Source organism: Mirounga angustirostris, unplaced genomic scaffold (genome assembly GCF_029215605.1).
Source record: "Mirounga angustirostris isolate CCGP_5_RB_7025 unplaced genomic scaffold, mMirAng1.0.hap1 SCAF_8, whole genome shotgun sequence".
Classification (NCBI taxonomy): Eukaryota; Metazoa; Chordata; class Mammalia; order Carnivora; family Phocidae; genus Mirounga; species Mirounga angustirostris.
The window spans coordinates 65,157,857-65,183,750 of NW_026991716.1; the positions used below are offsets into that span (position 1 = coordinate 65,157,857).

General features: G+C 39.4%; 2 protein-coding genes and 1 pseudogene across 4 annotated transcripts in view; all 3 read left to right on the plus strand.

Annotated features, from left to right (window-relative positions):
• Window positions 1-2,974: 2,974 nt before the first annotated feature.
• Window positions 2,975-3,631, plus strand: LOC123836444 (EEF1A lysine methyltransferase 1-like; annotated as a pseudogene).
• Window positions 3,632-17,313: 13,682 nt separating this feature from the next.
• The window catches only part of MYO6 (myosin VI), a 142,920-nt gene continuing 134,339 nt past the window's right edge, over window positions 17,314-25,894 (plus strand). For all 3 annotated transcript variants that reach the window (XR_008505330.2, XM_045867115.2, XM_045867118.3), the window contains exon 1: window positions 17,314-17,529. The gene's annotated coding sequence lies outside the window, so the exon portion shown is untranslated. The remainder of the gene's footprint in view (window positions 17,530-25,894) is intronic.
• Window positions 21,494-25,268, plus strand: LOC123836445 (26S proteasome complex subunit SEM1-like). Its single transcript, XM_064596960.1, has 2 exons — window positions 21,494-21,523; window positions 22,876-25,268. Exons 1-2 carry the CDS (start codon window positions 21,494-21,496, stop codon window positions 23,134-23,136), a joined length of 291 nt encoding a protein of 96 aa, XP_064453030.1. The 3' UTR covers window positions 23,137-25,268.

The following is a 25,894-nucleotide window of genomic DNA, read 5'->3' on the forward strand; positions in this document are numbered from 1 at the left end:
TGTAGTGGTATGACCTACCAGATGAAAAACAAAACAAAGCCAATCAGATCTGATCATTGGGAAATTATATTCAAAGTAAGAAAAGCATTTGCAAAATGGAATTAGCAAAGAGGACAGACAGTGTGTTAAAATGATCATTTACCTTATTTATACTAAGACGGTATTTTTTAAAAAACATTTTATCCTCTGAATTAAAGCTACATTTTGTCAAGTGAGGGGCAAGTTTGCATCAGAATCACCTGATGCACCTCCCCTCCAGTAACCTTCAGTTTGTTTCCCAGAGTCAAGAGTTTCTTGTGGTTTGTCTCCCTCTCTGATTTCTTCCGTTCAGTTTTCCCTCCCTTCCTTATGATCCTCTGCACTATTTCTTATATTTCACATATGAGTGAAACCATATGATAATTGTCTTTCTCTGATTGACTTATTTCACTTAGCATAATACCCTCCAGTTCCACCCACGTTGATATAGATGGTAGGTATTCATCCTTTCTGATGGCTGAGTAATATTCCATTGTATATATGTATCACATTTTCTTTATCCATTCATCTGTTGAAGGACATCTCGGCTCCTTCCACAGTTTGGCTGTCGTGGACATTGCTGCTATGAACATTGGGGTGCAGGTTTCACTACCTCTGTATCTTTGGGGTGAATACCCAGTAGTGCAATTGTTGGGTTTTAGGGTAGCTCTATTTCATTATTACTTTGATTTGCATTTCCCTGATCTGTAGTTTAAGTTTGAGCTTTTTTTTTTTGAATGGCTGCACCTATCATTTGTCCATTTTTCCACTGGAGTAGGTAGTAGTAACCTCTTTCTTTTTCTCTGTTAATACTTAAGCCTTCCACATATTACATTGTCATCTATTTATACGTGTATTTTTTCATAATCTATTATTTGTCTATAGACTTGGTAGTGTATTTTTCATACCAAAATTTTTATTTTTATGCATTTTCTGAGTTTTCAGTCTTGGATAACAAGCTGCTTCTTGACTCATGACAATACATATAGTCACATGTTTCTCACAAGATTTTTTTTTAATTTAAGTAATAAAACTGGAATTTATTTCTGTATGATACAAGAGATGCATGTGTTATATTTTTTTAATTTTTAAAAATTTATTTATTTGTCAGATTGAGAGAGAGAGAGCGAGCATAAGCAGGGGGAACAGCAGAGAGAGGGAGAAGCAGACTCCCTGCTCAGCAGGGAGCTGATGCGGGACTTGATCCCAGAACCCCGAGATCATGACCTGAGCCAAAGCAGACGCCCAACCAACTGAGCCACCCAGGTGCCCCCAGATGTTATATTCTTGAGAATTTTATTTTCCTCAAGATAGTCATTTGTGCCAGCATCATTTATTAGAAATCCTTTTTGATAGTAGAATAAATTTCTATCTTGTCATATGTTAAATCATATTACTAAATATTTATTTCTGAAATTTCAATTTTCTAATTGGTCCACTCATTACTTCATTATACCTAATAACTGTAAGACTTAGTGAAAGCTGTAGCCAAAGCAAGTTTATAAACTTAAACACCTTCATTATTAAATCCAAAAATGAAAAATAAAGGAAATAATAGCTCACATTTAAAAATTAGGAACGGGGCACCTGGCTGGCTTAGTCAGAAGAGCATGCGACTCTTGATCTCAGGGTTGTGAGTTCGAGCCCCATGTTGGGTATAGAGATTACTTAAAAATAAAATCTTAAAAAAAAAAAATTAGGAACAGAACAATAAAATACTTCTTCCCCAATTTAGAAGAGGAAATTAAGGAAGATAAAACTTAATGAACTAGAACTTCCTCCATACTACCATAACCTGTCACAAAAAAACTCACAAATTTTTTTTAAAAGATAAACTCTTGAGCCTGATCAAGGAATAAATAATGAGATATATAATATAATAAAGTAAATAAAATAAGGATAATAAAATAAATAAGAGAAATAAAATGGAGAATAAATAATATTTATTATCTCCTTTAAATAATGAGAGTTATATAAGTTTACATAAATCTCTTTAAATGTATGAATTCATTTTTCACAATGACTGTATGAGATATGTACTGTCATTACTCCCAATTTACAGAGGAACAAATAAAGGAGAAAGGAGACATATCACAGATACAGAAAAGCTTTAAAAAGAGACATATTGGCAGGGGAGGGGGGGTTACTTCGGTGGCTCAGTTGGTTGAGCATCCAATTCTTGATGTCAGCTCAAGTCTTAATCTCAGGGTTTTATATCCCCAGCACTTAGCAGTATGTAGTACATAATAGGAGGTTGAGTAAGTAATTAATGGAATAATGGAATAAATTATGTAGAAGGCAAACTTATAAGGGTTCTACATAGTCTGTTTAATGCTCCTTTCTTCCTTTTTTATCTTATTCTGGCTTACTTTAAATAAACAGAGACATATAACATGACCAGAAATTTGAAAGCTTGGGGGAAATAAGTGGATTCTTAGAAAGTTAAAAATATCAGAACTGATTCAAGAAGTAGACAATTTGAGGCCCTGGGTGGTTCAGTCAGTTAAGCGTTGGATTCTTAATTTTGGCTAAGGTCATGATCTCAGGGTCATGAGATTGAGCCCTGTGATGGGCTCTTGACTGTTTAAGATTCTCTCCCTCCCTCTCCCTCTGCCCCTACTCCCTCACACCCCGCACTGTGCTCTCCCTCTCTCTAAAAAAAAGTAGACAACTTGATTACACTATGTACATTGAGAAGACAAGGGGTTACTGAGCTACCACTGAATACGAACAAAGACCCTATCAATTCTTGTATTTGAACTTTTAAACATTTAAATCTGAGATTATTTTAAAAATTCCAGGCCATAGAAATGGGTGAAAAACTCCCAATTCATTTATGAGACCAGCATACCTTTAATAAAAAACTCTAGTAAAGATGGTGTCAGAAGGGAAAACTAAGGAATTATGTAATTCATGATTAAAGATTGGCAAAATCTACTGCGCACGCGTGGCTTGTGAGTGGACGATCCCGGGCGTCAAGGTTATAGACAATTCGTGAAATGAGTGACTCTGATGATGACGATATGCCCCGGCTGTCTTCCCACACCTTAGCAGCCCTCCAGGAATTTTATGCTGAGCAGAAGCAACAAAGTGACCCAGGCGGGGATGATAAATATAGCATTGGAATAATAGAACTGGCAGCTGAGCCAGTTTTGGTACAGTCAGGAAACCGCTTTGCGACTTGCGAAGGAAGCGATTGCAGCTGCTGGAGAAGGTGGCAGAATAGCCTGTGTGAGCGCCCCCCAGTGTTTAGCAGAAACTGGGAGCCCTACACAGAGAAGATTTTCTGTATACGTCTTTGAATATGACAAAAGATTTGCTATATACGGAGAGGAGTTTATCTTCTATGATTACAATAATCCATTGGATTTACCTGAAAAAAATTGCCGCACAGAGTTTTGACATCGTAATAGCAGATCCCCCCTACCTTTCCAAGGAGTGTCTCAGAAAAACATCAGAAATCATCAAGTATCTGACTCAGGGCAAGATTCGGCTGTGCACAGGTGCTGTCATGGAAGAAGAAGCAGCAGAACTTCCTGGCGTGAAGATGTGCAAGTTTATTCCAAAACACACCCAGACCCTGTGAAATGAGTTTCGCTGTTATGTGGTCTAAGCTAGACCATGAAATCTAAATGCAGATAGTAATATAATATGTAAAGGATCCTGTGTGACATTTCTCGCTTATTATTTCCTTGGTGGATTGAAAAGTTATAACCTCCTCCCCTCCCCTGCAAAGTGGGGCTTTCCCTGGCCTAATTTTCAAAATAAAGAATATAACATCTCATTATGACTTCCTGACTGCAGGCATCTCTAGAACTCGGGATGCTTTTGCCAACTTGAATCCATAGAATTATAGTGGGAAGAAATCTTTTTTTTTTTTTTTTAAAGATTTTATTTATTTGACAGAGAGAAACACAGCTAAAGAGGGAACACAAGCAGGGGGAGTGGGAGAGGGAGAAGCAGGCTTCCCACCGAGCAGAGAGCCTGATGCGGGGCTCGATCCCAGGACGCCGGGATCATGACCTGAGCCGAAGGCAGATGCTTAACGACTGAGCCACCCAGGTGCCCCTAGTGGGAAGAAATCTTAGAACTTATCTAAAATCTGCTCTCACCTAAGAACAGGTAAAAACCGAAGTACAAACAGCTTAGTGGCTTGGCCAAGACCTGAATTAGGACCTAGGCCTCTGCCTCACGCCGTCTGCCCCCTTAACACGGGCCCGTTCCGACTCTACCCGGACCCGCTGATTGTTCACAGCAGCTTTCCTGGGGTGTCGTAGGACTTGTGAAGGGGCCCGTCATCTGCTCCAGCCCCTCAAGGAGACACGACTAGCCTCCATGAAAGAAGTTGAGAATCCTTGGAACTAGTATCTGAAAGCCTCCTCCTCGCCCCGGTTCTTGGAGGGACGACAGGCACGTAGCCCAGGTGCCCTCTGTGCGCGCACCGCCCCTGCACCCTCGGCTAAAGCCACAGCAATGCTCCAGGCGAGAAACTGAAACTGCCATCTGCAAACCAAACACAACAGCAAAAAGGACGTGAGAAGCATGCTAGACTGTTCTATTTCAAAAGTTATCCATCCTTCATCCACACCACCGCACATTACTGATACCTGCAACTTGGATGGCTTTCAAGGGCCTTGTGCTGAGTGAAAAAAGCCGGTCCCCAAAGCTTACATACTGTGTTTCTATTGATGTAACATTCTTGAATGGAGAGCAGATTGGTGGTTGGCAGAGGTTAAGGGGGTGGGGGGGTGGGACCACAAAAGGGAGATCTTAGGGGAAGTGGAGCTCTTGTGCATCTTGATTGTGCAGTGATTACACACAACTCCACGGGGGGCATTACACAGGACCCGCACACGCACGCAACACTGGTGAACTCCGCGTGAGGTCTGTGGGTGGTGCGCAGTGTCCAGTTCCTGGGGCTGGTTCTGTGCTTGGTCAAGATGTTCTCATTGCGGGCAACTGGGTAAAAGACACACAAGACCTCTCTGTAGTGTTTTTGCAATTTCCTGTGAATCTAGAATCATCTCAAAATAAAAACTTAAAAAAAAGGGGGGGGGGGTGAAGAATAACACTTCCCCACCTCAGGTGACTTGCTTTGCTAACAAAACATGAAAGGAAGTGCCAAGCAGAGCTTTATTTTCTCTCTGACATGGTTACCAGCAGTTTTCCACACACAAGCAGATGCTCGAGGGGAGCGGTGGGCCTGCAGTGGATGTGGAGGGCGAGCAGGAAATACACGTCTGCTTTTGAAAATCAGAGACTGGGGATGGTTACTGCAGCGAAAACCCAGCCCGTCCTGGAGAGCCTGGTGCCCTGGCGCCAGCGCTCAGGAAATGGGGCTTGGGGTGGGGGGGGCTTGCTCCCGTCTGTTCTTTCTTAGCCTTCGACGGTCCTACTTTGGGATAATTTTTAATTTACTTTATTTATTTTTTTATTTTTTTAAAGATTTTATTTATTTATTTGAGAGAGAGAGAGAGCACATGAGAGGGGGGAGGGTCAGAGGGAGACGCAGGCTCCCCGCCGAGCAGGGAGCCCGATGCGGGACTCGATCCAGGGACTCCAGGATCATGACCTGAGCCGAAGGCAGTCGCTTAACCAACTGAGCCACCCAGGCGCCCCTAATTTTTAATTTACTTTAAAAATCACTGGGTATTTTTATGAGACATTTATATTTTTATCAGTATATAAGCACCTGCCACATGTGAAGTATTCAATAAATGTTTGTTGTTTAAAAAATAATTTAAAAAAAGATTGACAAAATCTAAATAAAACATTGGCAATTAGAATCCAGTAATAAGGAAACAAGTGATAACCAAGTTTAGGGATGTTCAAGATCAGAAAATATGTCAATTGTTATCTCAAAGATTAAAGGAGGAAATTTATATGATCATATAAAATTTAATTATTCATAATTAAATTATGAATAAATTAAATTATTATAGAGAATTAAATTATTCTCTAATCTTTGAGATTAGAGAAATATGTTATAATATAGACTATAATATCTTAGTAACAAAATATATTAAATGGTGAAACACAACCAGGTAATTTAATATCAAGAACTATGCGTGCCTGAGTGGCTCAGTCGGTTAAGCATGTGCCTTCGGCTCCAGTCATGATCCCGGAGTCCTGGGAACGAGTTCCACATCGGGCTCCTTGCTCAGTGGGAAGCCAGTTCTCCCTCTACCCCTCCCCCCTGCTCACGATCTTTCCCTCTAAAATAAATAAATAAAATCTTAAAAAAAAAGAAAGAACTATACAGGCTCTCATGCTACTCAACATTGTTTTTTCACTTACAGCAAATGTCCTAAGATAAGAGAATGAAATAACTGCTATAAAAACCTTGGAAAATAAGAGATGACTGTTTTATATTGAGTAGGGGACTATGTAACTAGAAAACAGGAAACTTTTAAAGAAAATTTGATACATTGCTTTGATAAATAAATACACGATGAGAATCTAGAAAAGAAATCGGGGGAAAATTATTCACAGTAATGGCCGAGACCTATAAAATACTTAGGAATAAATTTTACAAAAAAGCATATGCCTTGAATGAGAAAACTATACAATTTAATTGATGGTCATAAGACCTGCAGGAATAGATAATGAAGAACCATGTTTTTATTTTATTTTATTTTTTAAGGATTTTATTTATTTGACAGAGACACAGCGAGAGAGGGAACACAAGCAGGGGGAGTGGGAGAGGGAGAAGCAGGCTCTCCGTGGAGCAGGGAGCCCGATGCGGGGCTCGATCCCAGGACCCTGGGATCATGACCTGAGCTGAAGGCAGACGCTTAACGACTGAGCCACCCAGATACCCCAGAACCATGTTTTTAGATGCAATGGTATTATACTGTAAGAACATCAATTCCTTTCTAATTTTAAATAACTATAATTCAATTTTATATAATACCAGTAGTGTTATTGTTTTATATGTAAAATCTCAAAGCTTATACAAAAGGAAAAACGCCTGAGAGGAGCCAGGAAAAGAAATATCAGAATGTATGACAAAGCCGCTGTAAACAAATCAATTTGGAATCTGGGGAGGAAAACAATAAAATGAGGTGTGTTTAAACAGACTGAAGCAGAGCAAGACACAAGAGACCACATGAAAAAGAGACACCAACAACACACAAAGGGTGAAAATAACATAGCAAATACTGAAGTGAGCCAGTAACCCGTGTTCATTGTGACCATGTCTCTACCTGCTGTTCATTTAGGTTGTTGGCTTTAGAATAAATTGTTGCTTGTCACCAACAGTATTTGAAGTACTAATTAGCATATTATAACAGTCCTTCAGTTGTCTTCATATTAAATCATTAGAGACTTGGCTACAAATAGGATAACCACAGAACTCCTGGGGAGAAATTATTCTCTAGACACAACATCAGTCATGATTTCCTCAAGTTGTCAAGTAACCTAAAAAACCCAGGGCAAGACTAGGTTCATGGATTGGAGATTCCATCCTTCCTGGGATAGGCAATGGCTGTTTAGACTTTTTCTTTCTTTCTCAGACTTTTTGACAGTGACTTCACTGATAAGTATATTTTAGATTTTGGATTTTGCCCCTACATAAAACCCAGTTCCTATACAGCACCCTTCCTCTCTTTTCCTCCTCTGTCCCCTCCCAGCCACGCACATGCCTATCTCCTCTCTCTCTCTCTCTCCCTCTCTGCCTTCCTCTTTTCCTCCTTCCCGCACACACACAACTGAAATGTTTCAGGAAAACAGGTTTTTGGGGTTTTTGTTGTTGTGGTTGTTGTTTTTAAGCTCTATACTCAACATGGGGCTTAAACTCAAGATAAAGAGTTGCATGCTTTACTGACTGAGCCAGCCAGATGCCCCAAGAAACAATTATTATATTTCTAAAGAAAGGTATTCTGATAATTTGTTTTAGCCTTTTAAAAAGATGTTCCTTAAAATTCACTAAACTGATATCATCATCCACAGTTTGAGTAACAGTAAGGTTTTAATCTTATATGCTCCAAAGATTTAAATACACAAGTAAAATTTTATCTACTGACAATTTGGATATGTTTATATACACTTTATAAATTATGAAAACTATTTTGTGGGGCACCTGGCTTGCTCATGAGAAGAGCATTGGACTCTTGATCTCAGGGTTGTGAGTTCAAGTCCCATGTTGGGTGCAGAGATTACTTAAATAAATAAATAAACTTCTTTAAAAACTTTTTTTAATTCCTAATTTTTTGGCTTAAAAATGTTACTAGAAGATAATACTAAATTTTGGGGGGTAGATATTGAAGCAGGTTGTTTTCTAATTCTGTTTATTGTAATTATTATTGGCATGATCAAATTGGCAATAACTAATACACTTATCTACATTTGTTTTATTTTTAGATTTTGATAGAGAGAGAGCACGAGCAGGGGGAAGGGACAGACGGAGAGGGAGAAGCAGTCTCCCCGCTGAGCAGGGAGCCCCACGTGGTGCTCAATCCGAGGGCCCTGGGATTATGACCCAAACCAAAGGCAGACACCTAACCGATTGAGCCACCCAGGCACCCCCTCTACATTTGTTTTAAAATGTCCAAAAGCAAAATTACAATTTCTGATTATATACAAAGATGACCTTAGATATTTTTATTAATTTGCTTGAATTAACTTAGCCTGGTTACCTTCACATTATTAATAAATATACAAATAAAATATTTAATCTCAGGGGTACATATTATTTCTTTGAAAAGACACATTTTCTCACAGCAATTTCTTAAGGTAAACTTTACCCCTAACATGGGGCTTGTACTCATGACCCCCGAGATGAAGAATCGCATGCTCTACCAACTGAGCCAGCCAGGTGTTTCATCTCACACTAATTTTTATTTTTATTTTTTTTAAAGATTTTATTTATTTATTTGACAGAGAGAGACACAGCGAGAGAGGGAACACAAGCAGGCAGAATGAGAGAGAGAGAAACAGGCTTCCTGCTGAGCAGGGAGCCCGATGTGGGGCTCAATCCCAGGACCCTGGGATCATGACCTGAGCTGAAGGCAGACGCTTAATGACTGAGCCACCCAGGTGCCCCTCACACTGATTTTTAAAAAAGGACTTTTCTATTCAAGAATCATGTCATTCATGACTTTTCTAAGAGAAAGTAACTAAAAATTCAGAAATCTAAAATACTGAAAATTTTTAATTTTTAAAATATAAGCTTCTGTTTGAAGTATATCATGAATTATACAGGTCATGACTGACTGTATAGCTTGATGAATATATAGCCAAGGGAATCCACCTGTGTAATCACCACTGAGGTAAAAAAATAGAACATCACCAGCATCTCAGAAGCCTGCCACAATACCTCTTCTTAATCTTCCGACCCTTCTTAATACATCATTTTGAATATCTAGTAAACTAGATAAATTAGATTATTTAGATTATTAGGTTATTGTTCAGCAAACTTCATTACCTACACATTCATGATAAGACTATTCATCCTGCCCCATTGATGCTGGGCTTGCTCATCTGACTTTCTCTGGCCAATAGAATGTGGGCAGAAGTAGCAGTGTGTTCATTCTGAGTTCAGACTTTAAAAGACACAGGATGTTTCTGACCTCTGACCCAAGGAGAGTATACCCCAGGTAGCCACTGGACCTTCATCTTGAACCCCAGAATGAGACACTAGAACGGAGCTGAATTTACCAGCAGCCTGGATTAGAGTTGTCCCAGGAGAACTATATACTTACCCAGGAGAAAAATGAATGCTTTTTGTTATATGTCATTGAGATCTGGTTGGCTACACAGAAAAGACTGACCAATATAATAATTATTTGGTAAATCTCAAAGCCTATGTGAATGAACTCAGGTTATTACTCTGTGAATACATTTAATGCTTTGATCTCTTCAAACTTATGTTTATTCTTAACTGTAGGATAATATTTAACTCTGACATATTAGACACTTCCTGGTCAGTGATTGCTTGATACTTCCTTGAGCTATTTCAAGAAACTACTATTTTTAAAGCAAGAAAACATCCATTTCCAGTGTTTTCATTTATTTAACAAGCATTTTTTTTCAGGAGACTATTGTGTATCACTGATTTGTTTAAACAGTACTTCCCACACCAAATCTTTTGCTGTTTTTAAGTATTATATATAAATATTATATATAGTAATTTTTATATTACATCAACATATCAACTTTGAATATTTCATTCATAACCTTTAGAGAAGATACAATTTATTTTCATTTTGACATTGTTTATAAGATGGCAATATCACAAATGTTTAACACATATGAAACTGAAGGATAACTGGTGAAAATAATAATGATAAGTATTGTGAAAATGCACTTTTTAGAAAAATGAGATAAAATGTATATACAGATTCTTTATAAAAATTTAATCATCTGTGGAATAGTGATTTAAATTTAAATTCCATGTTCCCATGGAGAGTTGGGCAAAGCCCCTTCTCTCTAATGACAAAATTCTAAAATGTCCTAAAAAACTCATTTCTGAAGGACCTCCACTCTCAAGAATATGGACCTGCCAGAGCTCAAGTTCATTTAGCTCAGTTCCATTCCACAAACATTTACTGAGTGCATGCCTTTTATGCCCCAGCTGATTCTGGATGTCCAAAGACAGGTAAGATCTCAGTCAGCTCACACAGAGGTAAACAAACATTCAGTATAATATGAAGCGTACTAACATAAAGATCTGCACAAAATATCTCAGTGGGCATTAAATCCAATCTGAGAGTTGAATCATATTAATGATAATGTCTAAATAAGAATCAACAAACCAATTACTGAAAATGATACTTATAACCAATTAGGGATTTATAAAAATATAATTTTGCAGATTTTAAACACCACTAATTTTTTGGTGTATTTTCTGAACTATTTACGTAGGCTTTGGAGAATGGAACTTTCTGAATTGTGACACTGAATTCTTTATGCAGATCATCTATTTATAACATATATATTTATGGTTTCCTGTCTTAAAATTTAATTCAGTCTTGGGGCGCCTGGGTGGCTCAGTCATTAAGCGTCTGCCTTCGGCTCAGGTCTTTGATCCGAGGGTCCTGGGATTGAGCCCCACATCGGGCTCCCTGCTCCAAGGGAGGCCTGCTTCTCCCTCTCCCCCTCCCCCTGCTTGTGTTAATTCAGTCTTGTTTTTCTACTTTCTCAAAGCTTCTTTATTTTATTTATTTAAAAGATTTTATTTATTTATTTGACAGAGAGAGACACAGCAAGAGAGGGAACACAAGCAGGGGGAGTGGGAGAGGGAGATGCAGGCTTCCTGCTGAGCAGGGAGCCCGCTGTGGGGCTCAATCCCAGGACCCTGGGATCATGACCTGAGCCGAAGGCAGATGCTTAATGACTGAGCCACCCAGGCACCCCTCAAAGCTTCTTTAAATGGTACATTTGATTTTTAAAATTAAATAATATCCATAAATTCAAGTGTAATCATGTATTTATAATATGCAAGAAAAATGGATATTCAATTACTTTTCTCATTATATTCCTAAACTATAGCAGGAAGACTTCTGTAGAGTAGGAAAAATTTTTAGAAGTTATATGTCTTATATAAGTTTCTATGAATTTTTTAATATTCAGATTTCATCAAAACAATAGAAAAAGAAATTCCATAATTGACTTCTTGTATTATCCTGTTTAAAACAAAGCTAATTTCAAATAAGTTTTAGCACTGATTTTATTTTTAAAGTTTTTTTCTTGTTCAAATATATTTACAAAAAAATATATATATATTTACAAGCTTTCCTAGTATGTAGCAAATTCAAAATTATACATGAATGTATTCTTTTAAATACATTTGTTTACAATATCTATTGGTGGGATTGATAATATGATGCTTGTAAACCTCTTTTTAGTTTGCAAAATGCTTTCATTCTTGCATTGTCTTAGTCTTTTCTCTGAGCAGGAGGTATTATTATCATTGCTATTTTATTGATGAGTAAATTGAGTCTTAGTGAGATTAAATGACTTATACAGGTCACAGGCTTGGAGAGCCAGGCCTGGAACCTGTTTCCTTCTCACACTACTCACCTCATTTATATAAGTTTAAACATAACTCTGCACTTCCAGAATGCCTTCACTCATTTGCTTTCTTTTAATTACTACAAATTGGTTAGGATACATCTGACCCATTTAAGTCTGAAAAAAAACCCTGACTATTCTTTATCCCTTTTCAAATTACCGCACTGAGCTGAAGATCACTGGATATGGCAAATTAGATGGAAGATTTTTTAAAAAAAGATTTATGTATTTTAGAGAGAGAGAGAGAGTGTGTGCACATGAGTGGGTGGAGGGGTAGAGGGAGAGAGAGAGAGAAACCCCAGCTGACTCCCCACTGAGCATAGAGCCTGAAGCGGGGCTTGATCTCAAGACCCTGAGATCATGACCTGAGCAGAAATCAAGAGTTGGGCGCTCAACCGACTGAGCCAACCAGGCACCACACATTTTGTTTTTAAGTAATCTCTGGACCCAACGTGGGGCTCGAACATAAAAGCCTGATATCAAGAGTTGCATACTCTACTGACTGAGCCAGCCAGGTGCCCTTGGAAGATTGTTTTTTAAGACATTTGACAGTTATATGTTTGAGCTGATGATCTTTGGTCACACTTGTGCTTTTCAGTTTTAATTATAATGCCACTAGAACAATTCAGGAAAAACTAGTTGGGAATAAGGGAATAAGGCAAACCATAGTTACAGAAAATTCCAGGAGATAGAATGGTAAAAAATGTGTGGTGATCAGGTTAAGAAAAATTTTTTAAAGTATCTATTGGGGCTCAGTCAGTTAAGCGTCTGACTCTTGATCTCAGCTCAGGTCTTGATCTCAGGATCGTGAGTTCAAGTCCCTTGTTGGGTTCCAAGAAAAAAAAATCAGACAAAATATCTATTGATAAATGACATTTCAGCTTTAATTTTAGTCTTTTATCTTGAAAATACTTCTAAAATATATTAGGCTACCTTCTTTCTAGAGTAAGTTCAGGAATGATGTTTAAAACATCATTCAATCTTCTTAACAAAATCATTTATGATTTTACAGGGATCATCAAATATTAGTTTTTCATGATAAAGTACGGGAGATGCAGATGTTGATGAGATATGAAGATGGGCTAAGATATATCCTAAGGAAAAAATCCCAAGACTATCTCTTTAGGGATCTGCTTCTTTTCTGTAATTTGTTTCCCTACAAATGCCAGATAATTACTATTAATGCAAACTTACTAATAACTGAGACAATGATAAAAAAATTTCTTTTACAAGTTATAGCGTTGCAAATATCTCACTTATTCATTAAATAAGCACTTGAGCACCTATTTCTTTCTTTTTTGTAAGATAGGGATAATGATAAAACTTTTCTATATTAATCGGGGTTTTTGGCTGAAAGCAACAGAAACAAACTCTGGCTAACTTATCCAGGAGAAGAATGTACTGGACAAGTATCATGTAGCTCACACAATCACTGAGGATGATGGAGAACTGGTGTGTAAGATGTGCAGGGCCATTCATTTAGGATGTCACTGTCAGCACTGTCACGACCAGACCTGGGTTGCCATAATTATCTCTACACCACTGTGAAATACCTCTATCTCAGCATCTTTGCATCACTTTGTCCAGATTCCAAGTTTCAGGTGAGAGCATCCAATTGAGTTAACCTGGGTCTCATGCCATGACTATGCCCTAGGTGCCAGATAGTGGCGAGCAGGACTTTGGCCAAACTCAGTTTCCAAAGTGTGAAGTGGGCCCTGCTCCTACCAAGACTCAAAATTAAGAATTCTTGGGACGCCTGGGTGGCTCAATTGGTTAAGCATCTGCCTTCAGCTCATATCATGATCCCAGGGTCCCGGGATCAAATCCCACACCAGGCTCCCTGCTCAGTGGGGGGTCTGCTTCTCCCTCTGCCTGTTCTGCCTGCTTGTGCTTTCTCTCTCTCCCTGGCAAATAAATAAAATCTTTAACAATAAATAAGTAACATTAAAAAATTAAGAATTCTCCACAAATGATGGGAATTAAGAAGCTAGGCAGGCAAAAAGCACCTCCTCATTGTATTACCTCACAGGCCTCTGAGAATTTATTGGGATGATTTATGTAAAGTGCTTGGTATAGTGCTAGTACACAGCATTCAATACATTTCAGCACTTATTATAATTCAATGAGCCAGGCATTGTGCTCATCTTCTAGGAATAAGAAAAAATAATAGGGCAAAATTGCTAATTAAAAAGCTCAGTATTTTGGAGCGTTGTTACAGAGGGAAACAGGTCTAAAAAATGTAATGATAATACCACTTAATAAGTGCTACAATATAGGTATGAAGTAGGTGCTCTGGAAAACAGAGAAAAGAAAAACAAATTCTGCCAGAGTCAGGACAGAGGAAATAACAGACTGAGTTTTGATGTCTGAGGGGAGCATTATAAAAGGACTGGGCATGTGTGCATTCCTATGACTAGGGTAAGTTCAGGATTATGAAAGATTCTGTAATCATATAAATGAGTTTTAACTGATCTGAAAGTCACCAGGATTTTGTAGAAGAGATGACATAATCAGATTTAAGAGGAGGGGTAACTCTAGGAGTGGAGAGAGAATAGACTAGAATGAGCAGAGCCAATGTGAGGAGTTCAGACTGTGTTCAGTTGGGGGATACACAGAAGTAAAATATCAATAGTGAAATAAGTGTTGGAAGAGATATATGCAATGAGTCCCGAGAGAGAGATGAAAAAGACCACCAAGCTGCACCTAAGTTTTGGATAGGGGGTTAAGGAAAACTTCTTCTTCCTTTTTTAAAGTGTATTTTTTTATTTTTATTTTTTAAAAAAAATATTTATTTGACAGAGACAGAGAGAGCACAGTAGGCAGAGCAGCAGGCAGAGGGAAAGGGAAAAGCAGGTTCTCTGCTGAGTAGGAAGCCCGACCCGGGGCTCGATCCCAGGACCCTGGCATCATGACCTGAGCCGAAGGCAGATGCTTAAGCAACTGAGCCACCCAGGCGCCCCTGAAGTTTATTTTTTTATTTAAGTAATCTCTACATGCAAGGTGGGGCTTGAACTCACAACCTTGAGATCAAGAGCTGCATGCTCTTCTGTCTGAGTCAGCCAGGTGTCCTGGGAAAACTTCTTAGAGTTACCCCTCCTCTTAAATCTGATTATGTCATCTCTTCTACAAAATCCTTAGTAAGTAGACTTTTCGTTGTAAAGGCGACTAGTGTTTTCATCATCTAATTTAATTCAATTTTGCAAAGCTACTTCATATTTAATTTTCAAATGATTCACAGGTATGTCACTTATAAAACCAGTAAAATTTGAACGACAGAAAAGATCGGGTTCTTGTAAGTAAATGCGGTCCAGGGGCCAGAGACCCTCCGCTACCCAAAGCAGAATAGCAAGGTCGCTCCCGTCGCAGCGCAGCGCAGCGCAGCCCCAGCCCACCTGACGGGAGCCAGGCTAAATCACACTCCAATGTCATAAAGGGCGTAACTATCTTTTCTGAACACATCAACACTTCAAAATGGCCTGTGTAAAGTATAAGAAATGGAAAGAGGCAGTGGGTGGAAATGAGATTGGATAGATAAGCAGGGCTAAGACAGCGGTCCAAAATGCAAATGATTCCAAAGACAGGCAAGTAACTATGTGAAGAAGCCTGGTTTAGGACAGCTTTAGGGGGGTTTAGGACAGTGATGAACTGAGGAACAATGAAAAGGCATTAAAATTCAATTAACAGAAAAAGCAAGACAAATCCCCACTGTGCTTCTTAAACAAAAACAGTATAATGATCACATAACACATCTTAATTAATTTGGATTTTATACTAAGGGTAGTAGAATGTCACTATAGGAGTTTAAAAAGAGGAGTCAGTAGACTTTTATAAAATATAAACCTGGTGACAATGTAGAGACTGGATTAAAAGGGGACAGGATTGCAGCCTGGTTAAATGGTTAGGTGGCTAAAGCAGTATGCAAAATCTGAAATGATGGTGGCGTGAAATAAGATAATGGTAGTGGCTATTAGGAAAAATTGGATACATTCCAGAGATATGGAGCTTGAAGCAAAGGGACTCAGTAATGGACGTGGGGACAAAGAGCGAGAGAGAAAAAAAATCACAAGTTATTACTCACAATAAACTATATCACCTTCTATTGGTCTGCCACAGCCTTTTAATCTTAAATCCAAAATGAAGTCAAAGCAGTGAACTGAAATTACTCTCTCCTTATTCTTATTTTTTTTTTCCAATTTGCTTTGAAATGTAGTTTTATATACTTAAGATTTACCTCCTGGCAATCAGGAATTAAATTTCTGAGATTGCTGTAAATTATTTCCTTTCTTGGTTTCTCTTCCTCTTTCTTACTTCTCTTTTATTCCCAGTATTTTGTCTTAGTTGAACGCTAAATATCTCACCATAACTTAGCTTTCCCACCAAAAGAACTGTGGGAAAACTTTGTATCTGAAACTTGTCTCATCAGAATCTTGTAGATTGCCTGAAGTTTCCTAGTTGCTACTCAGAAATGTTGAGGAAAAAAGTGTAATTCTCATGTGTCTGTACTCTTAACTTTTTTCACCGGAGACATTTAGCGTTACAATCAATCATTACCATTTCCTTTTCTTAAGCTTCTTTTCGTTGTAAAGGCGACGTGTGTTTTCATCATCTAATTCAGTTTTGCAAAGCTACTTCATATTTAATTTTCAAATGGTTCACAGGTATGTCACTTATAAAACCAGTAAAATTTGGACGACAGAAAAGATCGGGTTCTAGTAAGTAAATGCGGTCCGGGGGCCAGAGACCCTCCGCTACCCAAAGCAGAATAGCAAGGTCGCTCCCGTCGCAGCGCAGCGCAGCCCCAGCCCACCCGACCGGAGCCCAGTTTGCAGCCTTCCTCCCTCCGCAACAACGCTGCATCGTTCCCGCCCGTCCTCTAGTAAAACGCGGGGTCCTCGCCCCCTGCCTGAACAACTGTGTCCCTCCGTGAACAGATTCTTGCTGTTGCCGGACTGCACGGTCACCGCATCCAGACCGGAGAGAACTTGCTTCGCAGGGGCAGGAGACAACCGTGCCGAAGAAGGCCGTCTCGCAGGGGGAGGAACAAGGACCGTCGGCGGCGCCGCGGCTGCCCCTTCTCGCGCTCCAGCGCGCCCACCTCAGCCCCGGAGGCTCTGCGCCGCCGGCCGGGGGCGAGCGGAGGGGCGGGGCAGCCACGCGAGCCGAGCGCCCCTTCCCGGAGCGCGCGCCCGTGCGCCCGTGCGCCCGCGCGCGCGGTCGGCCCGCCCCGGCCCGCCGCGCCCCCGCCCCCTTGGGCGCTCCGTAGCCGTGACGTGCGCGCGCCGAGGCTGGGGACTAGGTTGGGCGCCGGCGGGCGGGCGGAGACGGACCCGGGATCGGTCCGAGCAGGAAGCTAGCAGGATCCCGGTCGCCGCCGCCCCGTCTCAGAGCTTGTCCACGTCGTCGCCCTTTTCGCTCCACTTCGTCACCTTTCGCCCCGCCCTCCACCTCTCCGGCCACAGGTAGCCTCCCTGCCGCGCACCTGCCCTCGCGTCCGCACCGGTGAGTGACGCGGAGCCCCTGCTTCGGGGCGTCAGCGTCAGGGCCTCGCTGCCCCGGCCCGCCCTGCTTCGGGGCCTCCTGGGCTGTCCGGGGGCCGACGGCTGGTTTCACCTCCCGAGGACGCCTGTGGGTGAAGCAGGTGATGGGTGGGCCCGGCCGGCGGCTCACCGTAGTCCCAGGGCTGGTTCTCATTTCCACAAGACAATGAGAGTCTCCTTTCATGGGTTTATCGTCCCCAAGATACCTTTGTGTGCCTACTCGAGCTCCCAGGTAGAAGCAGAGACTCAGGTGACCCACTCTGACTTGGACACTCCGTGGTAGCTCTCTCTTAAGTAAACAAGCGTAAAATGCAGTGTAGGAATAGTGCCGTTTGTTCTGAGATCTGAGGATCAGATGCCAGCCACTATTAAATTAATAGTTTAATCATGTAGGAGACCAGGTTGGGACTGTCTAACAATATAATCTTAGTCTTTAGGTTGTCCAGTACTTTGACTATGTTAACTTATATAGGTGCTACTGAACGAGAGCTTTTTATATTTGTTAATTTCCAAAAACTCCTTAAAACCATTAAAATGCTCAAACTCCGGGATTTTAAGTAGAAAATAATTTGGTAGAGTTATTACTAGAACATTGGTGTCGGAAATACTATTTCTATTAGAGTTTAAGAAAACAGGTTATATTTTATCTGGCATAAACTTGTGGTAGAGGAATGCTTACATCCTAATTTACAGATGTTAATGAGCAACGAGAACACTGTCCCAACTTCACAGATTGCTGTACATGCTAAGTAAAAATTTCATTTGCTGTTATGCTCTGGTGGTGTAGATGCAGTGTATCTAAATATAGTCAGGGTTTGAGAATTTTAGAAATTAAGATTTAGTTGAAACTATTCACACCATAAAATGTGAATCTTGAACTTGGGTTAGAATGGTCACGGTACAAAGGTTGGCAGCGAAACGGCATATCTGTACAAATTAACTAAACTTCATAGATATCATGGGTTGTGGTTTTACAATTGGAAATTGTTTAGTGAAAAAATTACCATGGTTTTTTTTTTATCATTAATTTTAGAAACATTACAAATTGGGCTATAGCCAGAGCTTGAAACAATGCAGCCATTCAAAATAACTCATTGACTTTTAAATATCCAGCTCATTTTGAGTGTTTCAAGTTGCACAGGAATTATATGCACAGTGGTAAGCAGAAGTCATTTTAGTCTTACGCAGATTTGCCTGTTGAGTTTGTATGTTCTGTGTGACATATTGTTTTCCCAGTTTGAGTTACATTTTCGTTTTCAAAAACTAATTTTCAAAGGGAGTAACAGAAGTGATGAATGACCTTAAGAAAAGATTATCATGATTAAAAACTCTAAATATATATTATATAAAACCATAACATACATATATTCTTCATTAGTGTCTAGAAACATGAGCAAGAAAAATGTAATAAGCTATTGCAATATTTAATGTAAATTAATGCAAGGTATTAAAAACAGATCATAAATCATAACCCATGACGCTTATCTGAAGTGGATTTTTTCCCCTCTGTTTATGTTTATGTGATCAAGTTTTAAAATAACAGTGGCCAGGAAATCTGAGAGAGGCTGAAGGCTCTTTTCTCATCCTGTTGTGACTTTGCCTGGAGAATGTGGAGTATCATGTAGCCCATTGTTTAGATAACTGGGCTGTCTCTGGGTTCTAAAGTACAGTTCTTTTTAGAAAGTTTTAAAATTTTTGACCATGTGAGGTTTGAATAAATATAAGCATCCAAAACATTTTTTTGGAAAATTAACCCGTTTTCACTATTGATAATTGAAGCTTCATTTTGATATTTAGAAATGTCAATTTTAAAAAGATTTCTAACCTTTGAATTTTTCATTTTTGTATATTAAAATATTTTCACTAAAAGACTGAAAAAGGTATTACAGCTTTAATAATTTTCATACAGTTTGTGACCCCCTTAATGAGGTACTTCATCATAATTTCTGAATTTTAGTGGTATAAGATCATCACCCCTTTATTAGGCATCTGCCACAATCAGAACGTTAACTGAGGGAGTTGATCTACCAAGTAATTTTCAGGGTTGGTGGTCTTGTCCTTTTACACATGAAGAAATTTAAGCTTAGAGAATTCAATACTTGCTCAAGGTCTTAAAGCTCCAGAGGAACAAAGTCTGGATTCACACCTAGGTCTTCTGACCATGAAACCCCTGACTTTTCCATCAGACCAGGTTGCCTTGATCTCAGTTCATTTGGTAGACTGTTCAAATAAACCTGCAGAACTGGTACTGTGTTAAAGAATGTAACTTGAAGAAGGCACACAGGACTGAGGATGATATAGGTCATGAATGAGGTTCTGAAACTAATGTTGAATTTTCTGTTTTTTTCATTCTTAAGTTGAGACAGCTTTGAACATTGATATGGTGTTGCTTTATCATTTCTGATGTAAATTCCAATTTTAGTATATGTGCTGCTGAAGCGAGCACTCTGATGTAAATTCCAGAAAATTATACAAATTGTGCACTTTTTATTTTGACGGGTTTATAGGAATTAGAATTAGGCTGTAATATAACACTGGTTTTCATTGTAGATAAAATGAATAGTACAGTGTTCCTGTTTCAGATAGAACTTATATTTTCCTCAAATGAGTTAGATCATTGCCCATAAATGCAGTAGCTGTCTTTTAAAGATTACATAATTAACTTCGTAATCTTTGTGAGGGGGCTTGTTTTCAAAGGATGATTAAATTCTCACCTGTACTATTAGAACAATTTTTTTTTTATGGCCTGTGTTTATTTCAGGAATGTCCCTTGAGCTATAATAGACATAAAGAACAAAAATGAGCACACAAAGCCCATCTTTTGTAACAAAGTAGAATCATTTCAGCAGTAGAATGTAGTTGGGTAAATGAGAAGAAAAATGGTAAGAAGGCTGGGTTGGGTGACTATGTATACAGGTTTTTTTTTTTTTTTAAAGATTTTATTTATTTATTTATTTGACAGAGAGAGACACAGCGAGAAGGGAACACAAGCAGGGGAAGTGGGTGAGGGAGAAGCAGACTCCCTGCCGAGCAGGGAGCCCGCTGTGGGGCTCAATCCCAGGACCCTGGGATCATGACCTGAGCCGAAGGCAGACGCTTAACGACTTGAGCCATTCAGGCGCCCCTACAGGTGTTTCATTATTTGGTTTGAACTATTAGGAACTTTTCCTCTTGAGGATACTCTTATTAAACTGTAAATACAAGACCATCATCCAAGAGCTTAATATAAATTATTAATGGATCTGTAACACATCCGCGTGTGTGTGTATATGTATGTGTAGATAATTAAGAACTAACTAAGGTCAAAAAAGCTTAAATCCTATTTTTGAGGCATTATATAATATTCAAAGGAACCAGGAACTTTAACATTTAAAACAGCTATACTTCTATTTGACAATTTTTTTTTTTAAGATTTTATTTATTTATTTGACAGAGACACAGCGAGAGAGGTACACAAGAAGGGGGAGTGGGAGAGGGAGAAGCAGGCTTCCCGCAGAGCAGGGAGCCCGATGCGAGGCTTGATCCCAGGACCCTGGGATCATGACCCGAGCCAAAGACAGACGCCTAACAATTGAGCCACCCAGGCACCCCTTATTTGACAAATTTAATGGACTATTAGTAATCTTTTTTTTTTTAAGAGATTTTATTTATTTATTTGACAGAGACACAGCGAGAGAGGGAACACAAGCAGGGGGAGTGGGAGCGGGAGAAGCAGGCTTCCCGCCGAGCAGGGAGCCTGATGTGGGGCTCAATCCCAGGACCCCGGGATCATGACCCGAGCCGAAGGCAGACGCCCAATGACTGAGCCACCCAGGCGCCCCGGACTATTATTAATCTTAAAATATAAGTATTAGAATATTTTTGTTTATGGTCTTGAAAAATAAACTTTTCATATTTAGTAGAAGAATGACATGGTAATTTGAGAAATGACCACAAGTCCACAAAAAGTTGTCCCTGTAAGTGCTGAAGCATAGACTGTAAAACTAGAAGAATGAATCTGGCATCTTTAGAAATCTTGCTAGTGTTAAAGAGAAGGGAAGTCCTTTTCTATGTGGAAAGCATGCCTCCAGTGAAACCAGAATATTGAAGAACATTCCCTGGGTGATAGTCACATAGGTGACTATTTATATCCAGGCTGAGTAATGTGCACAAGGAAGGCATTCCTCTTGACAAAACCGTAGGCACCTCTCATGTAAGTTACATCACTTGTTATTTTATTTGAAAGTAACCTGCTGCTTAACCTTTACAAGGTAAGGTATTGAATATAGCAGAATTTTAAAATTTCTGTTGCATGGGGATGGATGTCTTTTTCAACAAATATCTGCTGAGGGCCTACTATGTTTGAAATATGACTGTCGGTAGGAACTGGTTCTTCTTTGTACTGGCAGATCTTTGGATCTAGGAAATATAAAGAGTGGCAGCGACATAAAAAGAAAGATGAATAGGAATACCCATTTAAAATCTGATGATGTTTATATCAAATTTAACAATTTACATTTGTATGGCACTTTATTGTCCTGGAAATCATTTTATGTACATTTGGTCTTTAAAACAACTTGTTGAAGTAGATGTGGGAAACTTACTCTTATTCTGCAGATGAGAAAATGGGGACAAAAAATTAAGCACCTTGTTCAAAGTTACATATGTGGCTGCTTAGAAGCATAGCTGAGAATGGAACTTATGTGTATTCCCATAGTAGATCACAGTTATCTTCTAGGTGTTAGGGTTAATCTCTTAACGGGCACTTACTTCATTTTGTGGCTTCTGTTCGGATGGTTCAAGAAATTCTGCGAAGTCAGCATCACTGAAGTGATAATTGTTAAATAGTTACTAGGTTTGTTTTGTTTTTGTTTGAATGTAAGGTAGGAGGTGAGCATGATGCATTATTATGGGACTCCTTTAACATTTTTAGTAGATTAGTGGAGCTGAGGTTGGTAATTAACTTTTCTCATTGGAGAGTTTTTAAAGATTTTTTTATTTTATATATAGAGAGAGCATGCGCACATGCAAGTGGGTGAGCATGGGGGGAAGAGGAACAAAGGGAGAGGGAGAGAGAGAGAGTCTCAAGCTGACTCTGCACTGAGCACAGAGCCACATGCAGGGCCTGATCTCATGACCCTGAGATCCGGACCTGAGCTGAAACCAAAAGTCGTCGCTTAACTGACTGTGCCACCCAGGAGCCCCGGGTTGGAGAGTTTTTAAAGAAAAGCCCACGATTTTTTTTAAAAAAGAAAGGCGAGCTGTGTGGTAGAGCTGGCTTCAGAGGTGGCAGCAGTGTTGGTGTCTCTTCTGTGAGAAAAAGTGAGAGTTCCAACTTTCCTCTCAGCCTGAGAGGTTTTCAGTGGGGAGGGTCACCGTGTCAGAGAAAAAGCAGCCGGTAGACCTGAGTCTCTTGGAGGAAGACAACCAGTTCAGGGAGTTCCCTGAGGAAGACTGGGCTGGCTTAGATGAAGATGAAGATGCACATGTCTGGGAGGATGATTGGCATGATGACAATGTAGATGATGACTTCTCCAGTCAATTAGGAGCTGGACTACAGAAACATGGGTATAAGATGGAGACCTCATAGCATCCAGAAGAAGTGTTGAAGCAAGTTAAACTTGAACTGTTTACTAAATTCTAGGACAGAGAACCCAGAATGGGATACTTAAAAAAATATGTTTATTTCATTACCTGCTTGGATTTATTTTTTTTGTAACACAAACACATAAGATGTTTTGCTCTTAAAAAAAAAAGGAGAAAAATACTGTGGGGGAATTTTGAAAATAACTTTGTTACTTGGCACATTGGTATTGATCTGATAATGATGCTTGTTTTTGTAAAGATTCACTAATGAGCTAAGGTGTGTCTGCATTGGTACCTTTATGCCTTCATTCATTTGACAAATATTTGAGTGTCTGCCATGAGCCAGGCACTGTTCTAAGTGCTGATGATACAGTGATAAATTAAGACCCAAGTCCCTGTGCTGAGTGACATTTTATTGTTGTTTTGAATTAAGTTAATTATAGACTCTTCATACTAGTATGTAATCAACAGGGCTGACCTAAAGTTGGGAAATAAATAGTTGTCAAAGTTGTGCAATTTGAGGGTTACTAAGAGACTCATTTACTCTAAAATATTCTACTCCTGGCCTTCAGTCCATTGTTACCAGTTTGCTCCTAATAAGTAAGAATATGTTCCATTTTTTATCACAGTCTTGGGAACACAAGGCTAAGAGAAAATAAATGGGACCTAGGATTGATATGTTGGATTAGCAGCTAATGTTTATTGAGTTTTTACCATGTGTTAGTGTGTCAAGCAAGTACTTTATGTACATTATCTCAGTTAATCACTACATGACTTACTTTAGTGCATTTGACATTATGACCCACAATTTACACATTGGGAAACTGAGGCATAGAGATGTTAAATCTGCTGAAGCTCACAGCCAGTACTTGGTGGAGATGGAATTTGGATGTACTTACCATGTAGTAGGTAAGAGTAGAAAGAATACTGATACATACAGACTTGTGATGTTCTACCAGTATGTGATGGCATACTGTGTAGGTGGAAGGCCTTGGTGAGTGGTGGGGTGGGTCAAGCTCAAGACAGCTTGTTGTGGGGAGGGAGTGGACAGGGAGGGTTATTGCTTGTTTCAACTGCTTCGCCCTTAGGCTTAATCCTTTTTGTGATAGTCCTGAAGCTCCAGAGTTGCATTTATATATAAGTGCTTGCTTACCCAGCTCACAGGTAAGAGGGACTGGCAGACCAGAGATGATCCTGGTTTTACCAGTCACTATTGTAGTCAGATTACTTAGTTTCTTTGGACTTCCAGTTTTCTCATCTATAAAATGGAGGCAATAATGTTATCTACCTGGTGTTTTTGTGAGGACGGAATTAGATGATAATACATGTGAAACACATATCACAGTGGTGTGTAGTTAGTGTGCATTATTATTGTTACTATGTTAGTTTTTGTTGTTGTTTTTTGTTTCTTTGGCCATGTTTAATGTGGAATGTTCATTCAAAAAGAAAAAAAGTGTATTGGAGATTTTGGTGGAATCTTAAAGTTGGCCAAATTTAAGAAGTTCTGAAATTTAGGTGTGCATCACAGTTATCTGGGAACTAGTGAAAACATTTGTCAGAAAGGTGTGGGTGAGGCCTGGGCATTAGCATTTTAACAAGTTTCTCGGTTGATTTACTTGCACACCAAAATTTGAGAACCACTGGTTTAAAACTTCTTTATCCTATGCCTAGGGAAGGCTTCAATAATAACAAAAAAGTGTTTGGATTAACCAGGCAGTGTATGGTAGAAGGAAGTGAAATATCGATTACCAGAATCCCTTCATTGATTTTTTTTTTTTCTTTTGTTAAGTTTATTTGGTGCTTATAGGCATTTATCTTGAGAGGACAGGACAGTGTTAAATTTCACACCTAGCTTTAATTGTAATGATTTTTTTCAGCTTTTAACCAGCTTCATTTGGAAGTGAACTGGTTATATTTAATCTTTAAACAATTATACAAATAGCAATAGTAAGTAATACTTGAATAGATCTTAAGACCTTGTTAAACTTTTAAAATTGGATTTCTTTATGTAATGTACTGTTTTGAATTAACCAGACTTGGTATTGTTAGCTGCATCAGGCAGGCTCCCAGCAGGAGAGAAATTTCATCCTTGATGGTGCAAAAGAAGAGCTTATAGAGGTTAGAGAACAAACAAGGGTGGTCGTGGGGGGCGGGGGGGAGCACCCAGGGAATAGCAATGGTGAGAAGCCCTTAATTCTCCAGAGATTACCGGAACTGAGAGTTGAGAGCTGGCATTGTGGAGGAGGGCCTTGGGAACTGTGGCTTTGAAGCAGTCAGGCAGGGAGGGAGGGGAAGTTCCCTGACCTCCCTCTGTCTTTGGGTCTTGTTCATTGGCTTGCATTGCTGGCACCCACCTGGGGAGCCTAGGTGATGATCTGTGTTGGCTCATCCTCCCAGGGAAGGAACAGAGCAGAGGAGGGATTGGGGGTTTGGCGGAGCAAGTGGAGAGTAAATGTGGAGAATAAATAGGGCATTGATTAGAACCTGTGGGAATTTTAGCATTTCCTTGGTGCAGTTTAAATAACTTCGAGAGTTGTGATAAATCTCAAAAATGCTTGAGACTACTTACCTTATACATGCTTAGAAAATAGTTCATTCACTTTCTCATCTAATTGGACAGTTTTTTTAGGAACTTTTTTTTTTTTTAAGTAATCTGTGCGCAATATGGGGCTTGAACTCCCGACCTGGAGATCAAGAGTTGCATGCTCTATGGACTGAGACAGCCAGGCTCCCCTTAGGAACTTTTAATGATCCATATAACC

Coding starts and splice junctions, on each gene's coding strand:
- LOC123836445 (XM_064596960.1), top strand. CDS start 21,494: ATGACCACAAGTCCACAAAAAGTTGTCCCT. Junction 21,524..22,875: donor GTCCACAAAAAGTTGTCCCT/GTAAGTGCTGAA, acceptor AAAAAGTGAGAG/TTCCAACTTTCCTCTCAGCC.